Below are 22,097 nucleotides of genomic sequence, written 5' to 3'. Positions count from 1 at the left end.
GAATGGGCAGAAAAGAACAATGAAAGAAGATGATGAGTAAGGAAATATATGCTTGATGGCACATTCAAAATCTGAGTCGACTCAAACGCAGACTCGGGGGTCGAGTCGACTTAGACACGGACTCGAGAATCCGATGTGGAAATCAAGGTAAGTCATTTAGAAATTCCTGCTAAAGTTCTTAAGTATATAAATGAGCTTTGTTCAAATCTCAAATCTTCTCTTAAAAGGATCTCCGAACTTAAAAAGGAGAATTCTCGGCTTAGGCAACATGATCTTTCTCAAAATGAAAATTTTGAAATTTTGCAAAAAGATGTTCTACAAACAAAAGAAAGTCGAGATTTACTTGTCAAAGAAAATGATTCTTTGAAGAAAGAATTTTCAAATATTTTGACAATATTTTCAAATGGTTCTAAAACATTAGAGCATATCCTTTCTATACAAGTACCTTACTATAACAAGTCAAGACTTGATTTAAATAAGGAAAATATTTCTTTAATTGATTTTCCTAAAGTAAAAGAGAGACTTAGACAAAACCTTCGAAGGCATTTTATAAAAATCATTTTCAAAAGTGTTTGTAAAACCGGTTGGTCGAAATGCCCTCAAGTGTTCAAATTGTGGAGATTTGAAACACTTTGAGAAAGAATGTCCTAAAGTCTAGAGACCTATTAAGAAAGATTGGGTAAAAATAGCATACTCTACTAACTCTCATGGACCCAAGAAAAAATGGGTACCAAAGAAAAGATGAGTTATTTTTGCAGGAAATAAAAGAAGAGAAGAATGAGAGTTTGGTAAGGAATGTACATTTTTTTTATTCTCAATTTGGTTTGAGTACACAATTTAAAATTTCTCATTATACTTGATATTCGATATATCCTTGGTTGATTGAGATTTTATAATGATCATATTCTTTGATTTGTTTTATTGAAAAAAGAATCGTGTGATTTATTTTTGTGATTCGTACATTGAGATTTGATATGATACGTGTGATCATTTTGCTTAGAAACAAATGAATTTATTTAGTTTGATTTTATACTCTCAAATTTTATCATATTTTGCCAAGTAAAAATCTGCTTTACGTAATTTAATTTATTATGCAAGATATTCTTAGATACTCAAGGATTTAATTCTCTTTGTTTTTATCGTACTATGACTAAGTGAGAATTTATTTTTCAAAATATCATTGTGCATAATATTCTTTCTTTGAATACTTTGTTATGATGAATTAAGAAAGAATGTTTGATTATGGAGATTTTATATTTTACTCTAACGTAATGAAAGGATCCAAATTGATGGATACCAAAAAGGAAATGAGTTGATTGCAGGAAATTCTATAAGGAAAGACCGATTGCAAATCTACGCAGATTTTGGTGCAATCGGAAAAATATCTCCTATGAAGATTGGTGATGATTTTTATTTTCATGGTATATTTCCAACATATACCATGGGTAAGAGAATATTTTTTATCATCCCGCCTTGCAAATTTCTACGTGCATTTATCATGATTTTGGATGATTGTTTATTATATTGCGAATATCTTTTGTCATAAATATAAGGTATTGCAATTTTGGCACGTGATAGAAATATCTATTTTCCTTTTGCAAAATGCATCAATAATATATATCTGAGATTTATGCTCAAGGAAATCTCTTTGATCTCGAAAGATATTATTACATATTCATGGATATTCTTGCTATATTCTTAGAAGATATAATATATCTAGCAAGTTTGATCCGCAAATCAAAGGAAGATATTATGTGACATTTTTGCAAGGATTATTATCCATTATACAAGAATTTGCAGGTCGCAAAAGAATCTTCCATATGAATTTTGGAAAGCTCGATCAGAAAATCATGGAGATTCCATACTATCTTATGGAGGTTAAAAATTCCATTCCTTGTGCAAAATTTTTGCTTATTGAGGAAATCCCTTATGTGTCGTACGAAAGGTTGAGTAGTTCTGAATTTTAATAATTGATAATTTTATATGTGCTATTCAATTTATTTGAAGAAAGGGCATTATATATTATGTGGATATTATTACAGCTTATTTGTGCAAAAAGTTTTTTTTAAAGTTGATGCAGGTTGAATTCGAGACGAGCTTGATTGAAGAAAATAATTTTTTGCCTCGAATTTCAAAATGCAAGTGATCGTTGTGGATATTGTTGCTATGAAAGAAATAATGGAAGAATATTCTGCTCAACGTGCACAAGCCATAATTAGTGCTATTGCGAATATTGTCATGATGATAGGAGGAGAAAGCAAATCCAAGAGAAAGAAAAGAATCATGATCATCTCAAAAAGACAAAACATTGAGGGGGAGCCTTGATCAATTATAGAAAAATCTTTTTGAATCAATCATGATCGTGATCTTATTATGGATGAAAGGAAAGGTAAATGTGTCAGAATTTGTTCTATAAAATCCAGTTAGTGCATCTTTTATTACCTTTTGTCATTAACAAATCTCTTATTGATATTATCATTTTATTATGACAAAAAGGATAAGTGAATTTTATAATGCATCCGTGATTTTTATTGGATATTTGTTGATATATATGATCGAAGTGAGCTATATTGCATATTTTTAATATTCAATTTACCTTATCAAAGCTGATTTTTTTGGAAATTATGTTTCGTGCAAGATATATTTATCATTCTCTACGTGATACTATATCTATTATCGCTTTTTGATTATGACAAAAAGGGGGAGAAGATATGAATATGCGTATGTGTTGATTGGTTGATATTATTTATTGCATAATATTGAGCTTCAATTATTTTTCTATATATTGTTATGCTCAATCTATTTGCTATCTTTTAATATCATTTGATTTAAATTAATATCTTTAAAAGTATGTTTACAAATCTGCATATTTAGAGATTATTTTGTCATCATCAAAAATGAGGAGATTGCTAGGGAAATCCCTTATGATGTTTTGAAGATGACAAAAGAAATCAAAGGCTACTAACGTGTTTAATGGTTAAGTAATAGACTATGCAGATGATAAAACATGTAAAGGATATTATCAAAGTCTAAAGACGGCCAGAAGACTGAACGTAACATATGTCCAAAGTATATTATGAAGATTTTCAGACTTCTGTGTCAAAGTCTGAAGACTGCTAGACTTTAGTGTCAAAGTCTATTCTACATCAAAAGTCTGCTCACTCCAACAAATTCTAGACTGAACGTGAATGAAGAACTAGAAGACAGACTCTATGCTAAAGCTGAACTTATTCAGACTGTGTTCAGACCTTAAAGCTAAATATGTTAAGAAGTAGAATATGCTCAGATTCATATTGTAAAGTCTATTGCACTCAGACTTGACATCCAGATTCGACAGAACGTAACTCAAGCCCTAAATGTATAATGGCTAGTGATCAGATTTGGATTCCACATCAAGATTGATATGATTGACTCAATCTAATTGATTGACGATTGGATATCGAAGACAAGAATTTTCTATACGAAGAAGCTCTACTTATGGAAACCAAGATTCTGTTTGTATGGGCGATCGAAATCAATTTGGGATTCTATCTTTGTCACTTAACGGCTACCAAATCTTCTAGATACGGCTGTCTAATGGGTAGATTGGAAGACAATCCTCGAGATACTGTCCAACGGCTAGTTTGGAAGTAGATGAGTATTTAAGGAGATGAAGGATCGATGAGCAAGTAAGAGACGGAGCGTGGAATTTATAATTCCAAAGTCTGAGCGATCTTTGTTTATACACTTGTCTTTGGTGAGCTTAAACGTTTGTGATCGTGAGAGAAATACCAAAAAAGTGACTTAGTGAGATAGTGTGATCTACTACTAAGTGTTTACACTCAAAGTTGTAATCTCTTGTTGATTGCATAGTGGAATCCAGCCAAGAAGGCTGTTAGCGTGGGAGAGTGGATGTAGGCTTGGATTAAGCCAAACCACTATAAACCTTTTATTCTTATTCTCTTCCTTAACTCCTTTCTTTTACTCAAAATTTATTTTATTCCGCATATATTTACCAAGGTTTAGTTTAAACATCTATTCACCTCCTCTAGGTGTTCATACTAGCACTCTCATTACAATCCTTAAGACTGCGAATGCCTAGCCCTCCTTCCTCTTTTGGGAGGTAAATATCATCTTAGGACCTCTTGGCAGCACCTTTTCCTAGGCCAGGGCCCTTCCCGAGAAATTGTCTCAAGATCTGCTCAATACGATCCAACACTGCAACAAGGATGATAAAGACACCAGCCCAGTAAGCTTGGATTGCATGAAGAGCTAACCTTATAAGCTGAAGACAGATCGGAAACGCTGGGTCCAGGACTGGACTCCAATAGTTATGCGATCCACAAGGGAGATGCAATCTGCCTTGCCAAGCCGGGAGGAGATAATAGGAACTCCAAGATACCGCACCGGCAAAGACCCCTCTTGAAAACCAAAAGCAAGGAGAATCTCCTGCAGTGCAATTCTGACGCAAAAGGGGAAAATGTTTATAAAAAAGAAAAGGGAAAAAAAGGAAAAAAAAAAACTTTAACCATTAAGCGTTAAAAATTCTAAGTGGCAGTTGATTAGCCTATTATTATATAAATACATAAACTTTAATTATTGAGCGTTGCTTAAAGCTTTTGTTCAAGTCCCTTGAAATTTCATTTCGTTATATATCTGACGAACTATTGGGAGAAGTAAACTCTTTTTTTCTAAAAACTAGCAAATATTGCACACATGTGTGGTTTAAAGGAAAAAAAAAACGAATTAAATTTGTGTATAAAGTGATGAATATGAAAATGAATTTGGGAAAGATATTTAAATGGTAGAGAGATGACAAACTTAAATTCAATTTTGGAAAGGAAGATATTTATGAATTCACTTGATAATCATCTTGACTAATTAATTTATATTGTATATATTTTGTTGGACCATACAATGATAACACGCCTTAACCATGCACATAGCATTCAATCTATTTTAAAGTATTATGTTTGAGATTCAACATTAATCATAGAGATGTCCAAAATAATACGAATATGAAGAAGTCCATATGCTTATTAGAAGAAACTTTAAAGCTACAGGATTTGTTTTTGGTTATGGATGACAAGGGTGGGGAGGGCAACCAACATAGTACGCTTTTTAGAGTTATTACAAGGGTCCCACTCTGTCACGTGAATTTTTTTCAAGATTGGGGTAACCAAATAATCAATGACTTTGAATGGTAAATAAATTTTAATGGAGGGTGATTAATGATCAATTAAGCGAATGAATTATAATGTGCTTTGAAGTCTCAAGGACATTACAAACTTTGAATTACTAATTATGTACAAATAATAGATTGAAATTAACGAGGAAATTGCATGAAACGTTATTGAATCGAACGTAGGGCTTACATTCTTGAAGGCCGTGCTTTCTCGATGATTGAAACTGAACATGAACAGCTAATGAAGATGACTGAAATGTGTAAAGAAAGTAAAAAACCGACCAAATACGACCAAAATGCTTTTATAGACAAAGATGAATATTGGAATCAAGAAACCTAATATAATTCGAAATTCAAACTCAAACTCGAGCAGAACCTAATCTACTTCGATCCGCTATAAATGATATTTTCATATTCGTATTTTCAAAGTCAAAAAGTTCCATCTTCAAAGATGTTTAGTTTGCTAATGATTATTACTTTTATAATGTGCCATTGTAATTTTGTGATCATCTATCATTTATTCTTCTTATGTCTTTACATGGATGATCCGGTTATGCCTTATGGTATTTCTCCATAGAAATTTATAATTTTCTGGGCTTAGGGATCATTTGTAACTGCTTCCCATTCCTTAGTGACGGTTTATCCCGGATCGATGGATACTCCTTGACACAATCTTTAACTTTTGCGCATGCTTTGGGTCAAGCAATTTTCACCATTGTTTCATACTTCACTTGAATTCTATCCATTGAAAATTTAGGATCCATAAACTCATTACGTGTTCCATCGATTGATCTTGTCAGTCAAGTGTATTGACATGGTCTAGTTTGGGCCATTTTTTTCTTTATGTTTGAGCCTAATTTTTGGGTCTGATGTCAAAATACTTGCTATGGAATGTTTGATTTGAGCAATAATAACTCAGTTCACCCATGACTATACAAACCGATCATAGCTGTGTAAATTGTCTCGGTTTTTCACCTTTCAGTACTCACTTGATGAGAACACATTCCATGAAAAAGGCTTTGTTCAATAATTAGGGAAATGTGTCAAAAAAAGTCATCAACTTTTTGCATTTGCGTCAATTTAAACCTTTTATTAGTGCCAATTTACTATTAAATCTTTTGATTTGTTGCTAATTCAGTCTTTCCAATTAATTTTGGTTGAATTTTATTGGCGTGGATGCTGGTAAGCTAACGTAGCTAATGTGGCATGGCTGGCACCAACGTGGATAATTTTTAATAATTTTTAATATTTTTCGAATATTTTATTATTTTATTTCATTTTATTTTTCCTTTTATTTTTTTCTCTTTCTTGTTTTTCTCCTCCTCCCTCTTACTCCAGTCAGTTGTTGGACCTCAACTACCAATTAGGGGCAATAGCTAGCGAGGTTGAGATCAACCTCGCCGACCTCTAGCGAGCCTTGCCAGAGGCCATGCTGCGAGGGTGGCCTTGCATTGGGTGATGAGGCTTGCCCTCATCGAATCGGCAAGGGTCAAGCCTCGCGTGGCCATGGGCAAGGCCCGACCTCACCAAATCCGATGAGGTCAAGCCTCACGGGGCCACCGGTGAGGGCTTAAGCCCTTGCAAGCGTGACTTGCAGCCCCTTGCAAGCTGGCCATCACTTCTAGCCAATTGTTGAGGTCGATGATCAGCTGGATAGAGCAAAGGCGAGGAGCAAAAAAAGAAAAAGGAAAGGAAAAATAAAATAAAATAAAATAATTCAAAAAAATATTAAAATATTATCAAAAGTTTTCAATGTTAGCTCTAGTCATGCCACGTCAGCCAACTAGTGTTCATGTCAACAAAATTCAGTCAAAATTAGTCGAAGGCATGAATTGACACTGAATTAGAATGTTTAAGACAAAATTGGCACTAATAAAAGATCCATAACTAAATTGGCATCGATGCGAAAAGTTTAGGATTTTTTTTATATACTTTTCCCTCAATAATTGTGTATATTAAATTGGAATTTGTAATTAGCAAAGACCAAGACAAATTTGAACTTATTTATAATATGTAAGGTTAAGGCTCAAGACAAATCCATTAATACATTAGCTTAATCTACCTTCACTTAAATATTTAAATAAATGAATTATGGGTCCAATTAGAATAATATTTCTCGCGACCTAAATTTCGGGTGCATCACCTAAAACTAAGTTAATGGACTACTAAGTCTTTAAATTTAGCTCGGGCTCTCCTAAGCTCATACCAATTCGCGACTTAAGGTTCAAATATTTAACATGCAAATAAATTTTATTTAGGAGTCGCCACTAATCAGTTTATGGTAGGTCGATTAGACACCTAAGTAAAATAATAGGATAATTATTTTACTCCTACGAACCAAAGACTATCGGTATATGGACTTGATTACACTAGATTTCTCTAATGCCCGTCGGTACCATTATTTTTATTTTCAAAGATGTTTTTTTTGCGGCAGCTTGGATTTATTTTAATCTAAATCTCTATCATGCAGAAAGGTGAACACACAGGTGCTCAATCATCATTATACATTTAATAAATGAAATAAATTGTATCAAAAGAAATAAACACATAGAGCAAGCAATTTTTTTGGGTTTTCTTGAAATTAGAATTTTTATCAAAAAACATGCATTAACTACATGACTAATTTTACTAACAAAGAAATTCTAATTAAATGAACCTACTATGCAAACTAATTAACATGCACCTAATATTTTTATATTTTTTTTATTGAAATTCGGGATTAATAAAAATCCTAATTAAACTATATAAAATGAAATAATTTTCTAATTTATTTTAGGGATTAATTTGACTTAAACCCTATTCTATCTTAGAAAACTATTTTTAGAAAAAAAAAATGAGATTATCAAGACGTGCAAACATTGTTTAAAAGTCTATCCTAAATTAATACAAAAATTATCTATCTAAAAATGCATTCCTAAAAAAAAAAAATGTAATCCTAAAAATGCAATCCTAATTTACTAAACCTAAATGCTCGATGCAAGATTTTGATTTTGATTTTAATGTTTTTCAAAGACAAGCAATTATTAAATAAACATTATATCTAAACAATCAAAATATTCATCAAATGGAGGATTAAAATAATTGAAAAATAATCCGTTGTCTCACGGGTTAAATTAGTGATTACTCTAATCCTAAACATCATGAGATATAAAAAAAAAGGTTCAAAATAATTAAAAATCTGATCCGAAGTCTTACGATCAAATTAATGATTATAATGATTTAACAATTAAAATACTATCAAAATGCCCAAAAATTAATATAATTAAAAAAATGATTCAACATCTTACTGATCAAATTAATAATTACAATAATTTTGGGCAAAACCCTGCAGATAATGCCTATAATATTCAAATAATTAAACACAACATACCATACTCCAATAATAACGAAACTTAAAATAAATAAAGTAAAATAAAATAAAATAAAATAAAATAAAAGTAAAAATAAAAATAAACCACCTAAGGACTCGGCGCTTGCGCGCGATGGTGCTTCCGGTGAAGCGGCTGTGATGCGAGCGCTCATGCTGTGACGCGAGCACTCGGGTGGAGGGGCGGCTTGCTAAACAGCAAGGGCACGGGATCGTGGCGACGCGGGGCCGGTGTAGGCGTAGGTGAGGAGCGAGACATGCGGTGGTGAGCTGGCGCGAAGGCGGCGCGGAGCTCTTTGGCGCGAGCGTTAGGGTGAGGTTTGCTGCGGCGTAGGCTATCGGGCGAGTGGGTGGCGTCGAGTGCAGCGGGTTGCATCGGGCGAAGGGTGGCGGCGACGCTCGGAGTTCTAGTGGTGCTCGGGCGAGGCGAGCGGGAGGTGTGGCGTCCAAAAGCGGGCGATTGCGGCTTCGGTGTCGAGGTTGCTGCAGCGTTGGTGACGGCGGTGCTCATACGGGTGCACGCGCGGTGGTGCGAGGTGCGGGTGTGGGTGTCGGGCGCCGAGCACGGAACAAGGGGCTGCGCGAACGTCGGGCGCCGAGTGAAGGGGATCGGAAGGAGGAAGACAGGAGGTGAAGGTGTTACTTGAGCAGAGGCGTGGTGGCACTTCGGTGATGGAGGGAGGGGGTGGCCGCGGTTTGCAGTGTGCTGTGCGTCGTGCTTCGAATTGGCTGCCGGACACGGAGACCGGCACGGGAGACGAACGGGGCTGGGGTTCGCGACTGCGGAGGAGGCGGAGCGGCGGTGGTGGCTAGTGGAGGAGGTGCGACGCGAGTGCGGGGCCGGCGCGGGAAGAGGTGTCCATGCGAAAAGACGAACGGTTGCCGCTACGTTTTTTTTCTTCTTTGGCCGCACGTCTACCTCCCAGTCCTTCTCTATCTCTCGTTGCTATACTCTCTTGCATAATTCAAGTCTCTTTTGAGTTTTCCTTTTCACAAACGAATTTTGAACGAAGGAAAATAACCCACCCTTTTCTCATGAATTCTCTCCTCTATGCGATATTTTTTCACACCAATTTTTCTCTCAGAAATTTTTTTGCTTTGAGTTTTTCAAATTCGCCCCCTTTGGTCATGAAAATTGTGACTCTTTTATAGTGATTCCGAGCAGCCGTTTTCTATGGTATTTTCCGAGTTTCCATTCTTTTGTTGCATTGATTTAGCTGCAAATCAAAGCGTGATTTTGCAATCAGCTCGATCTTGTTTCAATTGCTTCCATTTTATCAAAATCCTTACCTTTTAATCATTTGATTTTCTAATTGCTTCCGCATTTACCAAAATCTGAATATTCATTAGAGTTTTCAATTTCCATGCATAATCAATCAGATTGATTTTTTCCATCTTTTCCTTTTTTTCTTGTTCCGATGCAATTTTTTTTTAAAAGGGTTAAAATTAATCCATAACTTTTATGCAATAAAAGACTAAATGGAGTCACCAAAATTTAGGTGTCAACAGCTGCCCCTCTTTAAAGGTGAACTTGTAGAGGTTGCCTTCAAAGATAAATTGAGACCTAAATTTTGATCATATACATGTACTAAATGAATTTTTTTTTTTTTTTTTTTTGGAATATGAATCCCATTTTGAAATGCAATTCATATGATGCATAGCAATACCAATGCACATGATAAATGAACTTACCCGGAATAACTTACCTTCAAGGAGGGTAGAGTAACTCGAGATAGTTGGTGTTACATATCCAGAACCCCTACCATTCTACGATCGCCTAGAATAGTGACATCATTTTACAAAGAGACTACTTTCCCAGGACTCGTACCATTCTACGGTCGCCCCGTATGACAGTGTTTGGTTGTGTCTAAGACCTGTACCATTCTACGGTCGCCCAGAATGGGGAAATAAATATTGTCTAGGACCCGTACCATTTTACGATCGCCTAAACGGGGATTCACTTTCCAGGACCCGTACCATTTTACGGTCGCTTGAATAGGTGTTGTCTAGAACTGGTACCATTTTACGGTCACTTGAATAGGTGTTGTCTAGGACCCGTACCATTCTACGGTCACCTAAATTGGGATTCATTTTCCATTACCCGTACCATTTTACGGTCGCCTGAATAGGGAAATAGGTGCTGTCTAGGACCCGTACCATTCTACGATTGCCTAAACTAGGATTCATTTTCTAGGACACGTACCATTCTACGATCGCTTGAATGAGGAAATAGGTGTTGTCTAGGACCCGTACCATTTTACGGTCGCCTGAATGGAGAGATTGCTTTTCCAGGACCCGTACCTTTCTACGGTCGCCTAGCATTGCAGTATAGATCATCTGACCACCTTAATCAAATTGAATCTAGAGAAAAAAAAAATCTTTGGGGGATATCTCAACTGAGTCGAGTGTTAATACTCTTGAGAGAGAATACCTACACAATGACAAGTATTTAATGTGTGGGTAGAGATATACTTACTTGGTGACATATCTGATCCTTAGGGATATGTCTCCTGTAAAGCCAAATTAATGAGGTGACTCTAGGCTATGGAAGCACACCATGTCTATGAAGGGGAACTTCGGGCTACGGAAGCACGCCGATTTGATTGGGGGACTATGGGCTACAGAAGCACGCTTGGTCATATCAATGGAAACCGGGCTATGGAAGCATGTTGGGTTGATGAAAGGGGCTCTGGGCTACGAAAGCACGCCCGGTCAATATAAAGGACACCGGACTACGGAAGCACACCGAGTCGATGAAAGGGTTTTGGGCTACAAAAGCAAGCCAGGTCAATATAAAGGACTCCGGGCTACGGAAGCACGCCGGGTCGATATAAGGCACTCTGGGCTACAAAAGCACGCCAGGTCAATATAAAGGACACCGAGCTACAGAAGCACACCGGGTCGATGTAAGGGACTCTGGGCTACAAAAGCACGCTAGGTCAATATAAAGGACACCGAGCTACAAAAGCACACCAGGTCAATATAAAGGATTTCAGGTTACGGGAGCACGCCGGGTCGATGTAAGGGACTTTGGACTACAAAAGCACGCTAGGTCAATATAAAGGACACCGGGCTACGGAAGCACACCGGGTCGATGTAAGGGACTCTAGGCTACAAAAGCATGCCAGGTTAATATAAAGGACATCAGGCCAGGTCGATGAAATGGACGCCGGGTTACAAAAGCACACCAGGTCAATATAAAGGGATAGCTTGACAGAGTCAAGTGTCAAGAATACCCACACAATTACAAGTATTTAGATTATGAGTAAAGATATACTTACCTGGTGATATCTCTGATTCTTGAGGATATGTCTTCTGGAACTTAGATATCCTGTGGAGGTCTCTCACCTCCTGGTAAAAATAAATTTTGGAACATCAATGATGCACATTGAATGTTCGTGATGGTTTCTCATCTCCTAATATCATGAGGCATTCTGAAATGAACCTGAATGTCAGGAGCTCTTGGATGCATTTACCAAAGAAATAAGCAATTAAGGCTATTATGGAATGCACACTTCAAAATCCATTGAAGTTTTTATTAATTCAATCGGGGTTCATGCATAATGACCTTTGCATCACCCAAATTTCCACTGGAGAGAATTATTGTTCAAGACAATTTTCACTCATGACATGGATTTTCTAAGAATACCAAATGAGAGACTTTCAGTTAGAAATGACTTTCACTCACTCTCATTTAGAAGAGCTATTTTATGAGAATCACTCCATCTCACCATATCGACAAGGGTCCAAGTATTCTCGCAAGTGGTATGACCTTACCAATCTGAGAGGTCTTTAATAGGGACTGTAATGTGGGCTTGGTCAATGGCTTAACCAAGGGACTCTTTGAGTCAAGGCTATTGAAAGAATAATCCTGTAATAATCTCTGGGTTTACAAATCAAGAACCTTGCAAAATGAGAGAAATAATCATGCCCGCACTTCTTCGAGCGATACTTATAAACATATGAATTCCTACGTTAATTCAAGTGCCTTAATCAGAAGAGACTTTGCAAGGGATGTAACGTAAGCTGGGTTGATGGGTTGAGAAATGAAAGGATCATTAGGCTCAAAGATGTGTAAAGGGTGAGAGATGATGATCATCTTGGCATTGCCACCAATTTTCTTTTTCACCAAGGATTGTCTTGGCAATGTGCTCCACTAACTGTAAAAGCTCGGTATTTGTGTTCTTTGAATGCTGCTCCATGAGGGATGCAACATTTTACAATTGATAGTCACCTCTCTTGACTTTTTTTTCATTTTCATCTATGGGCATCGGCCTTGCTTTACCAGGCACATCGCTTTTTCATGCCCCTAGTTTTCATGCATTTTTTCTTCACTTCTTTTCATGGGCATTGGCCTTGCTTTTACCAGGCACACTTCTTTTTCATGCCCCTTAGTTCTATTTTGATTTCAATTCTTGCACATAATGCATGCGTCAAGCAATTACACTTTGAATGACACTTGAACTTTCAAGGGTCTTAATCTGCCTTTTGCCCTGCCCTAATGTGGGGGATGATCACCAACTAGGTTTAAAGAAATGAAATTGCAGGCTCAAGTGGGCTATGCAAAGGGTATAAGTATGTAGGATAGAGAAAGAAATCCTCTTCGTCGTCCTATGGCACTTAAATTAACACATGAATTCAATGTAGTAGCATGACTTGAAGATTGATGCAAGTGAGAGCAAGAAAATTTCGATTCATTTTCCTCATCTCATGATGCCATTTTATCTCCCAGTTGCCTCAATATAGGGTGATTCTTGACAGGGGTAATTTGGAAAAAAATATCCATAAGTGTATGGGCTTAAAAGGGTTAAGCAATGGATCACTTGTAGTGTTTGGGATAGAGAAATGAATTGCCTCTCATCATTTTGGTTGCCGTACCTTTTGCGAAAGAACTCTTTACCTTTTGTATATGAACCTGCCTACACTCATCTCACAAGTGTATGAGTAGGGGACTGTGTATAGGATAAGGTTTGTCTTTCATCATCCCGAGTCGTCTCATTTAGTATGCTCAATAAATTCCACATCATTCATTAAATTAGTCCATCTTGATGTTCTTTAGTGGAATTGGTGGATAAGAGTCATCAAGCAAAATCCCTTTTGTAAAAAAATGATTTTAAGTATTCATTCAAGGATTTCTCCACAATGGGATTGCCTTAGCCATTGATGTCTTTGGATTGTCCCTACCATTCAAGACTGAAAATCCACTGTTGCCCCTGCACAAGAGAACGTGCATAAATATGATACTATGCAACATCAAAGTAAAAGTAGATGGAATATCCATTTTTGGCTTGGGTCGAGATTTTATCTCAGTTGGGTCACTACCAAAATCTGTCATACCCCAAATCTGTCACATTAACTCTTTAGAAATGTATCCTTGACAGTTGGGCCAATTCCAACCTGGTGTGCCTTTTTCAATGCCTTTTCATCGACCGAAAAAGTAATGCTCAAACATGAAGTAAATGAGTCAGAAAATTAAACAAAGCTAACCTAATGCATGCTTTTAGAAATGGCTTCAAAAATGATTTTTTTATTCTTTTTTTTTTTTGGATTTTTTGGATGAGGAAGCATGAAGAAGCCCAGCCCTTAGAATTCTTCTTGGATATATATATAATTGTTGGATATTGTCATCGGGCTGGTTTGGCATACCCCATAATGTCCTCAAAACAAAACTTGTAATTTTATTGATATTCATCAATCAAATTACATTTATTGGAATGAAAAATGTGATATTCAAGCATTAAAGCAAAATAGAAGAAATTGAAACCAATCCTTGAAAAGCAATAAAAATTTCCACGCAGGGGAAGGTGCAACTGAACATGCCCCTAATTAAATAGGGAAAGTGATCTACTTAGGACTATGAATCATGTGTGCTTGAGTTCTTCATCCTCCTTGATCTTGTGATGCGAACCCTCCAGGTCAGAGATTCTTCCTTCTAGATATGTCACTAGTCTCTTCATGGTGGCATTAAATTCAGCTATCTCAGGAAAATGGGATGGTTCAAAAGTCCTCTTAGCTCTCTTCTTTGAGTCACAGTTTCTCACTGAAGATAGAGTACCTATGTCATCACAGCACTTTTGCTTGACGAGACAAGCCACAGTAGCAGACAATTCATTGACTTGACTTTGGAGGTGTGCAATTCGCTTGTTCATGTCATTGTCAATATCAATGATATGGTTCAACACCTCATTTTGATCCGCCATTTTAGCTTTCGACCGTGTACGGATGGGTGAGCGAGATCGCTCCATAATCACCTAATTCAAATAAACGGGAACATGTAAGCATGAGATGTAAATAGATAGTCGATCCATGACGATGATCGAATCGTTTTTTTTTTCTTCTTTTTTTTCATTTATTCATGAAAATTCTATGTAATAAGGGAATTTCCTAAAAATAACTAAAAAAATAAAAAGAGGACATCCCTAGCAAGAACCAAATTTCCTAAACACGAATTAGGAAAGGCCAAAATTTGAAACTCCCTAATGAGAACAATAAAGACAAGAATTGAAAACAAATTCTCCAAAATTTTTGTTATTTTCCAAATGATTCATTGCATGGCAATTTCCTCATTTCATTTCTAACTGACAAAGGAATTGAATCAATGATTGACCTAGATTGTCATAGACCAACCAAAAGTATGACAAAATAAATTGCATGATATAGGGATAGAAGACTTACTTTACTAAGGAAAATCAATGGCAATCACATAGACATGCACATGAGATGTGAGGCTTGATTTCTATCGAGACGGCTTAACAAAGTGGAGTTAAGAGGATGATCTGACCGTTGCATTCTCGCATTAACATATCAAGTCCCCCTAACTCCGACTCAATCGAATGGAATGCCCAATAATCACACAGTCTCGCGGATATGGACAAACACAATCAACACCATGAAAAAATTTCAGGGAAGAGAATGTCAACCTCTACATAGCAGTCTTGCTTTGAAGGAAGTATCCTTCTCAACACCATCCTAAAAATCTTATCGCAGCTCAGGTCTGACCGCAAGTTGTGTGTACAATAGTGTAGTGCTAAAAGCAATAAAACATGCACAACAATTTTAATGCAAACAACACTTCTAATCAGGAAAGATAAATCATTCATCCCACACCTTCCTGCAAGACAAGGATTAGCAAAGACTACTCCCCTTTTACCTCCCATTTGCAAGAATATTTAACACCTTAGAAATGTTAGGAACGTACTTGGTATCTTTGCTACCAAACAAAAACATCTTTAAAAGAAAAAGAAAAATCGGCCTAAGTCCACTAAGTGTTTTAACACAGGTCCCCAGTGGAGTCGCCAAGCTGTCGTGACCTAAATTTCGGGCGCATCACCTAAAACAAGGTTAATGGACTACTAAGTCTTTAAACTTAGCTCGGGCTCTCCCAAGCCCATACCAATTCACGACTTAAGGTTCAAATATTTAACATGCAAATAAATTTTATTTAGGAGTCGCTACTAATCAGTTTATAGTAGGTGGATTAGACATCTAAGTAAAATAATAGGATAATTATTTTACTCCTACGAACCAGAAATTATGGGTACGGGGACTTGGTTAAACTAGATTTCTCTAATGCCCTTTTGGTACCATTCCTTTTATTTTTAAAGATGTTTTTGCAGGTAATTTGGATTTATTTTAATCTAAATCTCTATCATGCATAAAGGTAATCACACATGTGCTCAATCATCATTAAACATTTAATAAATAAAATAAATTGCATCAAAAGAAATAAACACACAGAGCAAGCAATTTTTTTGGGTTTTCTTGAAATTAGAATTTTTATCATAAAACATGCATTTTAACTACATGACTAATTTTACTAACAAAGAAATTCTAATTAAATGAACCTACTATGCAAACTAATTAACATGCACCTAATATTTTTGTATTTTTTATTGAAATTCGGGATTAATAAAAATCCTAATTAAACTATCTAAAAGGAATAATTTTCTAATTTATTTTAGAGATTAATTTGACTTAAACCCTATTCTATCTTAGAAAACCATTTTTTAGAAAAAAAAAAATGAGATTATCAAGACGTGCAAACATTGTTTAAAAGTCTATCCTAATTTATTACAAAAATTATCTATCTAAAAGTGCATTCCTAAAAAAAAATGTCATCCTAAAAATGCAATCCTAATTTACTAAACCTACATGCATTCCCATGCAAGATTTTGATTTTTTATATTATATATATATATATATATATTAATGTTTTTCAAAGACAAGCAATTATTAAATAAACATTATATCTAAACAATCAAAATATTCATCAAATGGAGGATTAAAATAATCGAAAAATAATCCGTTGTCTCACGGGTTAAATTAACATCACTCTAACCCTAAACATCACGACATATAAAAAAAAAAAAAAAGGGTTCAAAATGATTAAAAATCTAATCCGAAGTCTTACGGATCAAATTAATGATTATAATGATTTAACAATTAAAATACTATCAAAATGCCCAAAAATTAATATAATTAAAAAAAAATGATTCGACATTTTACGGATCAAATTAATAATTATAATAATTTTAGGCAAAACCCTACAAATAATGTCTATAATATTCAAATAATTAACAACAACATACCGTACTCCAATAATAACGAAACTTTAAATAAATAAAGTAAAGTAAAATAAAATAAACAAAAGCAAAAATAAAAATAAAAATAAAAATAAACCACCTAAGGACTCAACGCTTCCGCGCGATAGTGCTGCTGGTGGAGTGGCTGTGATGCGAGCGCTTAGGCTATGATGCGGGCGCTCGGGTGGAGGGGTGGCTTGCTGAACAGCGAGGGCACGAGATTGCGGCGGCGCGGGGCCGATGTAGGCACGGGTGAGGAGCGGACACGTGGTGGTGAGCTGGCGCGGAGGCAGCATGGGCTGCTAGTGTGCGTGTTGGGGCGAGGTTTGCTGCAGGCGCGGGCCACCGAGCGAGTGGGTGGCGTCGAATGCAGCAATGCTCGGAGTTCCAGTGGTGCTCGGGCAGAGGTGAGTAGTGGAGATGTGGCGTCCAAAAGCGGGCGGTTGCAGCTTCGGCGTCAGGTTGCTGCAGCGTTGGTGACGGTGGTGCTTGTACAGGCGCACAGTGGTGGTGCAGAGGTGCAGCTGTGGGTGTCGGGTGCCAGGCACGGCAAAAGGGGGCTGCACGGACGTCGGGTGTCGGGTGGAGGGGACCGGAAGGAGGAAGACGGGAGGTGAAGGTGCTACTCGAGCAGAGGCACGGTGGCACTCCGGCGATGGACGGAGGGGGTGGCCGCGGTTTGCTGGTGCTGTGCGTTGTGCTTCGGACTGGCTGCCGAACACAGAGACCAGCACGGGAGACGAACGGGGCTGTTAGTATGGCGGCCGCTGCTGGGGTTCGGCGACTGTGGAGGAGGCGGAGCGGCAGTGGTGGCTAGTGGAGGAGGCGTGACGCGAGCGTGGGGCCGGCGCGGGCAGGGGCGTCCACACGAAGAAGACGAACGGCTGCTGCTACTGTTTTTTTTTTCTTCTCTGGCTGCGCGTCTACCTCCAACGTCCCTTCTCTGTCTCTTGCTACTGTACTCTCTTGCAGAAGTCAAGTCTCTTTTGACTTTTCTTTTTCACGAAAGGAATTTTGAACGAAGGAAAATAACCCACCCCTTTCTCACGAATTCTCTCCTCTGTGCGATTTTTTTCGCATCAATTTTTCTCTCCGAAATTTTTTGCTCTGAATTTTTCAAATTCACCCCCTTTGGTCACGAAAATTGTGACCCTTTTATAGTGATTCCGGACAGCCATTTTCTATAGTATTTTCCGAGTTTCAATTCTTTTGTTGCATTGATTTGGCTGCAAATCGGAGCGTGATTTTGCAATCAGCTTGATCTTGCTTCGATTGTTTCCATTTTATCAAAATCATTGCCGTTTAATCACATGATTTTCTAATTGCTTCCGTATTTATCAAAATTTGAATATTCATCAGAATTTTCAATTTCCATACATAATCAATTAGATTGATTTTTTCCCGATTTATCCTTTTTTCTTGTTCGATGCATTTTTTAAAGGGTTAAAATTAATCCTCAATTTTTATGCAATAAAAGACTAAGTGGGTTCGCCAAAATTTAGGTGTCAACAATATTAACGTCTCACATCACACTCAATCCCTAATATGGATTGCTCCAATACAACTCATACGTACATATGCACGAGGTTATTAGATATGTCTCCTAAATCCAAATTAGGACACACTAACTATTTCATATTGCACTGAATCTCCGATGTAGGATCTCTCGCACTGGTAGCCCAACGCACCGAATTCCGGGTCAATGTCAGAGATAAGATTCCTAGGCTTGACTATTCTTATGTACTTATCCTCTCATTATCGTGAGAGAGACGCATGATGATATTAAAAAGACAGTTGAAATTTGTGGGGACACTGTCCTTCTTCGTGTGCTTCCAGAAGAAAGACATCGCCATGCATCACCTTGCGGTCATCGTACGCCATCGGTTACTGACTTGGCGATGATTGTGGTAGTGGGAAGACCACAAAGCATCGACAGTTGATGGACGCCTTAGGGCGCGTTTGGTAATGATTCTGTTCCCGGGAGTATATTATGATCAGAAATGATTATTTTTTATTATGTTCCCGGAAACTAATTCTAAGCATTTTAAGCCGTTTGGTAACTGTCCACAATTTCTGATTCTGGAATAGAATTGCATTTGGTACCGTGCTCATTAATTCCGTTCCAAATCAATTTCTTTTAATTTTTAAATATTTTTTTTACTTTTTCCTTTTTTTTTTTTTTTCTTTTTTTCTTTTCTTTTTTCTTTTTTCTTTTTTTTTTTTTTTTTTCCTTTCTTTTTTTTTTTTTTCCTTTTTCTCATCTTCTTCTTCTTCTTGTGGCCGGTCGCCGATCCGACGACCGGCCGACGAGGCCCGTGACCTCACCGGAGCGTTGCCGGCCCTCGGCGAGGTCGCCCTCGTTGGTCGAGCCTCACCGGGGTTGGGCGAGGCACCGCTGCCACCGGCGGGGCCGGGCGAGCCTCGCCCGGCCACCGGCCGGGGGCGAGCCTTGCCTGCCACCGGTGGGGCTAGGTGTCGCGAGGCTTGCCTAGCCCCGGTGAGGCTTGCCCTCGCCGGGCGGGCCTCACCGTGGCAGGTGAGGCTCGCTTGGCCACCGAGAGGCTCGGCCTCGCCCCGGATTTGGGAGGTCGAGCCTTGCCAGTGGCTGGGCTTGCCTCCGGTGAGCTCGCCGAACCTCGCCCTGGTCTAGCGAGGCTCCAGCGAGCTCGTCGAACTGGCAGCCAGCGGCAGCGGACGGCGAACGGTAGACGGCGGCGGCAGACAGTGGCGGGCGGTGGTGGACGATGGTCATGAGATGGCCGAAGGGAAGAAGAAGAGTTCTTGGTTTTGATTCTCAAATTCGTTCCCAGAACAAGAATCAACTTTTTTTTTGTTCTTGATTCTATTCCCAACTGTTCCCGGGAACAAAAATTTTACCAAACGCGATTCTAGGCCCAAACTGATTCTGGAAACAAAGAATAAGAATTTGGTCCTGTTTGGATGGTTACCAAACAAGGTCTTAGTCTACTTTGGTAGCTATCTAAAATGTGTAATTGGCGTACAGAGACAGGCGAGTCCAAAAGGTTGCCGATGAAACTCGGACCAATCAGTTAATCACACGACAGAGGTATAATACGACCCGGACCAGTCAGTTACCCCCACGGCAGGGGATTCATTCTGAAGGCTGGTTGGATGCTCGTTAAGTGTGCGCAAGTCGGGGCACTAATGATTGAAATTGCTTGAGTCTGGACTCGATGCTGGGCAAGGCTCCTGCATCATTATAGGAACTTCAAAGCCTCTGGCCATGTTGGTCGTGATTGTTCTGGCGGTTTTTCTCCTGGCAAATGCAGCAGTGAGTCCTGAAATCGGTGATTTCACGTACAGTGGTTTCAAGTCTGCGAATCTGAGCCTCGATGGTTTAGCTGTACTCACTGGCACTGGCCTCCTGAGGTTAACCAACGTGACCAAACAGAAGGTAAGTCATGCCTTCTACCCCGACCCTATTGGGTTCAAGAACTCATTCAGTGGCGCTGTCCACTTGTTCTCCACCACATTTGTCTTCGCTATAATTCTCGAATATCTAGCTCTGGGCGGTCATGGGTTCGCCTTTGTGATAGCTCCTAGTAGAGGAATTCCTGGAGCTTGGCCTAATTTTTTTTGGGGCCTCTTCAACGAAACCAACATTGGCAATGCCACGAACCACAATTTCACCGTAGAATTTGAGACGGTTCAAAACAATGAACTCCGCAATATCAATGACAACCATGTTGGGATATATGTCAATGGGTTGACTTCTATAAAATCTTCCCCAGCTGGATATACTGAAAACAACGTTCAAGGCTTCAGAAACTTGAGTCTGATTAGTGGTAAAGCAATGCAAGCTTGGGTGGATTCTGATGGCGTGCAGAAACAAATCAGTGTGACATTAGCTCCTGTCAATGTCGACAAACCGAACAGTCCCCTTTTGTTTCTGTCCTACAAGCTCTCGTCAATTTTCATAGAGACCATGTATGTTGGGTTCTAGTCTTTGACTGGCTCGCTCTATACTTCTCAATGTTCTCATTATATCCTCGGATGGAGCTTCGGGGTAAATGGACAAGCTCAAAGGTTAGATTTGTCTCAACTTCCTAGATTACCCCATAGGAAAAAGAAGCAGAAATCCAATCTTCTCACTAGTGGACTGCCTTTCATATGTTTGTTTATTCTATCCATTCTAGTCTTTGCTGTGGCTTACGCGATAAGAAAACATAGGAAATTTTCTGAGGTTCTCGAGGATCGGGACCGTGACTATAGTCCGCATAGGTTCAAGTACAAAGATCTCTATGTTGCCACAAAGGGGTTCGGGGATGAGGAGCTATTAGGAGCTGGTGGATTGGTAGGGTTTATAGAGGGGCATTATCCTCCATGAAAACTGAGATTGCAGTGAAGAAGATTTCTCATTAATCGAGGCAAGGAATGAGGGAGTTCATTGTGGAGATTATTAGTATTGGTCGGCTTTGTCATCAGTGAAAATGCTAGTATTACCACCTAGAGGGTGGTGAATAGCTTTAAATATAGATTAAGCAAATAAGTGCAAAAAAAGTTATATTTCAAGCAAAGTATGACTAAAAGTGCCAGCAGACTTCTAAAGTAAATTTAGACTCAATTAGAGATGGTTTAGAAATTTGATAAGTTTAGAAAAAGATTGTAACGAACAAATTAAAAAGAGTTAAGAGAAGAGAAAAATGAACATGAGATTTATAGTGGTTTGGCTTAGGTCAATCTTATGTCTACTCTCTCATGTTGACAGTCTTCTGGTTGAAATTCACTAAGGTATCAACAGAGAAATACAATGATTTGAGTACGAACACTTAGTGGAAGATTTCTCTCACTAAGTCACTTTTCTTGTGTTTTTCTCTCTTAAATACAATTTGTAAGCGTTGTCGATGAAGAACAAGTGATTGGAAAGCCCTCAAACTTTGGAATTTCAATTTTCACACACCACCGCAAATGGACTGAATGACCTCCTTAAATACTTCTCTACGCCTTTCTAACCATTGGCATT

At 38.1% G+C, this 22,097-nt stretch overlaps 1 protein-coding gene across 1 annotated transcript; it reads left to right on the top strand.

Annotated features, from left to right (window-relative positions):
• Positions 1-20,357: 20,357 nt before the first annotated feature.
• LOC108956032 (L-type lectin-domain containing receptor kinase IV.2-like) lies at positions 20,358-21,077 on the top strand. The gene has a single exon (XM_039305344.1). The coding sequence runs from the start codon at positions 20,358-20,360 to the stop codon at positions 21,075-21,077; it is 720 nt and encodes a 239-aa protein (XP_039161278.1).
• The last annotated feature ends 1,020 nt before the right edge of the window (positions 21,078-22,097 follow it).

The sequence above is a fragment of the Eucalyptus grandis genome, chromosome 11 (assembly GCF_016545825.1).
Source record: "Eucalyptus grandis isolate ANBG69807.140 chromosome 11, ASM1654582v1, whole genome shotgun sequence".
Classification (NCBI taxonomy): Eukaryota; Viridiplantae; Streptophyta; class Magnoliopsida; order Myrtales; family Myrtaceae; genus Eucalyptus; species Eucalyptus grandis.
Note: the sequence above shows the minus strand (reverse complement) of the source record. Positions and strands in the feature narration are given on the sequence as shown.

Coding starts and splice junctions, on each gene's coding strand:
- LOC108956032 (XM_039305344.1), top strand. CDS start 20,358: ATGTTGGTCGTGATTGTTCTGGCGGTTTTTCTCCTGGCAAATGCAGCA.